Source organism: Seriola lalandi, unplaced genomic scaffold (assembly GCF_002814215.2).
Source record: "Seriola lalandi dorsalis isolate HSWRI2012SDOR001 ecotype SW California unplaced genomic scaffold, Sedor1 jcf7180002054847, whole genome shotgun sequence".
NCBI classification, from domain to species: Eukaryota; Metazoa; Chordata; class Actinopteri; order Carangiformes; family Carangidae; genus Seriola; species Seriola lalandi.
Window position 1 is genome coordinate 206726 of NW_019525400.1, and position 3163 is coordinate 209888.

A 3163-nucleotide genomic window follows, 5' to 3' on the forward strand; every position below is an offset into this window, starting at 1 on the left:
CCTCCCCCCCCTCCCTACAACACACCAACTCACACCAATCAATGTCAGCTGTCAGTAGTAATGGAGCTGTTACCACTTTTATTGGTAATTGATTTCTGATCAGCTGATGAGTTTCCTTCCTCTTCCTGACGTGTTGTCTCTCGGCTGTAAATTGATGTTCTGTCGCATCGTTTACGTCGGTTTGATCTGATCCCACGTGTCGTCTCTCTTTTTTTGTTTATGTCCAAATAAAATATAAAATAAAACAATGAAAAAAAGGATAAAAAATTAAATAAAATAAGAATCAACTCTCGACATTAAACCGTCTGTTCTCCATCAGCAGCCGGTGGAAGGTCACCACGAGTCTCAGGCCGTCAATCAGGACCATAACTCCTCCCGCCCTCCTCCTGTTGACCCCATGACCCCATGATGACATGACCCCCCCCCCAGACCTCCATAAACTGACACTGTGTGTGTGTGTGTTGGTGTGTGTGTTGGTGTGTGTGTTGGTGTGTGTGTGTGTTGGTGTGTGTGTGTGTGTGTGTGTGTGTGTGTGTGTGTGTGTGTGTGATGAGTTACCTGGTGGCAGGTACTGACAGTAGCCGGTGGAGTTGACGAGGATGTTGGTGTGGAAGGAGGCGTCGAACCTCTCGTCAGCACTGAGGAGACAGACAGACACAGGTGTGACATCACAGCTTCATCATGGCTGCAGACACACACACACACACACACACACACACACACACACACAGACACAGACACAGACACACACACACACACACAGACACACACACACACACACACACTCGCAGGCGGCTGTTCTTCCTCCTTATTAAACCCTAACTGTTAGTTATGGCAGTGAAGGCGACACGTTCACCTGCAACACTTCTGGTCACGTAAACAATAACTTTTTAATAACAGCTTTTTCTAAAGGCAGATTCCTGCTGCTGCAGCTGAACGTTTGTACATTTATCAATGTGTTTTTTCAGTCGGATATTTGGTTTGATGATGTGAAAACAACCTCGGTGTAATTTGGAGGTTTTCAGTCTGTGCTCAGTCATACGGGAGGAAATCTGGATCTGGATCTGGATCTGGATCTGGATCTGGATCTGGATCTTCTAGTGATCGTACAGGAGACCAAACTCCCAACAGCAGGTTCCTGTCATCAGGAAGTAGCTGCCTGGGTCAAACGTCTTTGCCTTTACCCCAACGTGGCGTTCCCAGCAGCGAGTTCCACCGCAGATAGGAACGTCATAGTTTTTAGTACGTTAACAAACAAGTCAGCAACACGAGCATCACTGTTTCTCTCACTTTGTAGAAGCTGTCAGTGGCTGGAAGAGTTTGTTCGCCGTCGAAGTGAAACTACATGAGTTTGTTTTAAGAGTTGACCCGGTGCCCAGGAATAATCCAGAGTCCGGCTCCGGAGCCGCTCATCGGCCCCGTCTCATCGGCCCCGTCTCATCGGCCCCGTCTCATCGGCCCCGTCTCATCGGCCCCGTCTCATTAAAGCCCAACAGGCCAATATTCCCTCTGACAGCCCGCCGCCCTCTTCCCACCAACATCAAGCTTTGCCTCTGAACAGCTCCGTTAATGAGCTGAAACGCTTTTTAGCATCCATCCCCCCCCCCCAGCTCTGATGTGTGTGTTCACAGCGAGGTATTAATCCTGGCGGGGAGAGGACCTATCTTTAGCGCCGATAACAGGAGGGAATTAGCTGAATTAGCTTGTTCACTGAGTCGGAACTGAGGGAGGAAAATAAACCGTGACGGAGTGAGTTGTCCTGAAACATCCTGATTCCACCTGGAGACAACCTGATCTCAAGACCGATTCCTGTCCTTCGTCTCTCCCACGCTTTACGTTTAAAGAAGGAAACTTTATCGATCGTTTCTCTGAGCCTCAGTGTAGAAGTCAAGAGCTGAAGAGACTGAGTTTCATAGTGAAGAAGATTCAGTGCAACAGCAAAAACAAGTGATTTCAAATAATGATGCTGGTTCTGAGTTTTATCACTCAAGGGTTACTTCCTGTTTCCTGGTGAAGCAGAGAAGTTCGCTGTGACACCACGAGCGTCTTAAGATGAAACTGACCAAATATGAAATGGATCTGATGAATTGTCTGGGAGGAGGAGTTAGGTTAGGCTCCTCCCATTCCCCGCGATCACAAACGTTCAAACAGCATTAAAAATAAGAATCTTAACGAAGCAAAGTTCGGTTACGTGACGCTTCAGGCAGGAGGCGGAGCGTCTCGTCCTGGAGGTGGTTACCTGTTGTACAGGAGGATGTCCGGCCTCCAGATCTGGCTGTCGGGGAACCTGACGTTGCTCACACCTGGATAGTCTGACATGTTCCACTGCAGGTAGAAATCTGTCCAGTACTGCAAACACACAGAAACACACATCAGTGTAACACTTAGTGCCATTTGTTTAGAACCGGGCCTGAAGGACGCCACACACACAACTTGTAATTGCTAAAACTAATTACTAAAACTTTTAATTCAGCTGTGGCAATGTTCCTGAAAATCCCTGTACACATGGATTACACAGCTGCCGCCGCTGATTTAATAGAAAGAGAGTTGTTTGGCGTCGGAGCGGCGAAGCCGCAACACGAGCTGAACGAGAGGAACTCGATGCAGACGAGCGGGAAAGTGCGGAAACAGCGTCTGCGTCGCCGCCGGAAACAAATGTCTGAATGTGACGTCACACCAACGTCATCGATGATCAATCAATAAGGATTGTAATATCTTTAATCCCAGCCCTTTGTGACACACACACACACACACACACACACACACACACACACACACACACACACACACACACACACACGGCTATCATCAAAGTAAAATGGCCGTTTCACCTTGTTGATTTTAAGTGTAGTTGTTTGTGCCGGTTTAAATAAAGTTAAATGATATCCAGTTGTTTTCCACAGTGTGTGTGTGTGTGTGTGTGTGTGTGTGTGTGTGTGTTTATCTGGGAGGAAAGAGAAAACAGCTGACAAAGGAAACGTGAGAACAGTGATAGTTTGAGTGTTTGTCGTCTGAACGCAGCAGCTGAAATCTAAATTACACTGACGAGTCTTATGTAACTGCCATTGTGTGTTTTCACAAAGCTGAGAGAGAGAGAGAGAGAGAGAGAGAGAGAGAGAGAGACAGAGACAGAGAGAGAGAGAGAGAGAGAGAGAGAGAGAGA

General features: G+C 47.4%; 1 protein-coding gene across 1 annotated transcript in view; it reads right to left on the reverse strand.

Moving 5' to 3' along the window:
* The window catches only part of LOC111670253 (neuronal acetylcholine receptor subunit alpha-7-like), a 38126-nt gene that overhangs the window by 18227 nt on the left and 16736 nt on the right, over nucleotides 1-3163 (reverse strand). The window contains exons 4-5 of the mRNA XM_023426899.2: nucleotides 2240-2349; nucleotides 559-638 (exon numbers count right to left, since the gene is read on the reverse strand). Of these exons, the coding sequence (XP_023282667.1) occupies nucleotides 559-638; nucleotides 2240-2349 (190 nt within the window). The remainder of the gene's footprint in view (nucleotides 1-558; nucleotides 639-2239; nucleotides 2350-3163) is intronic.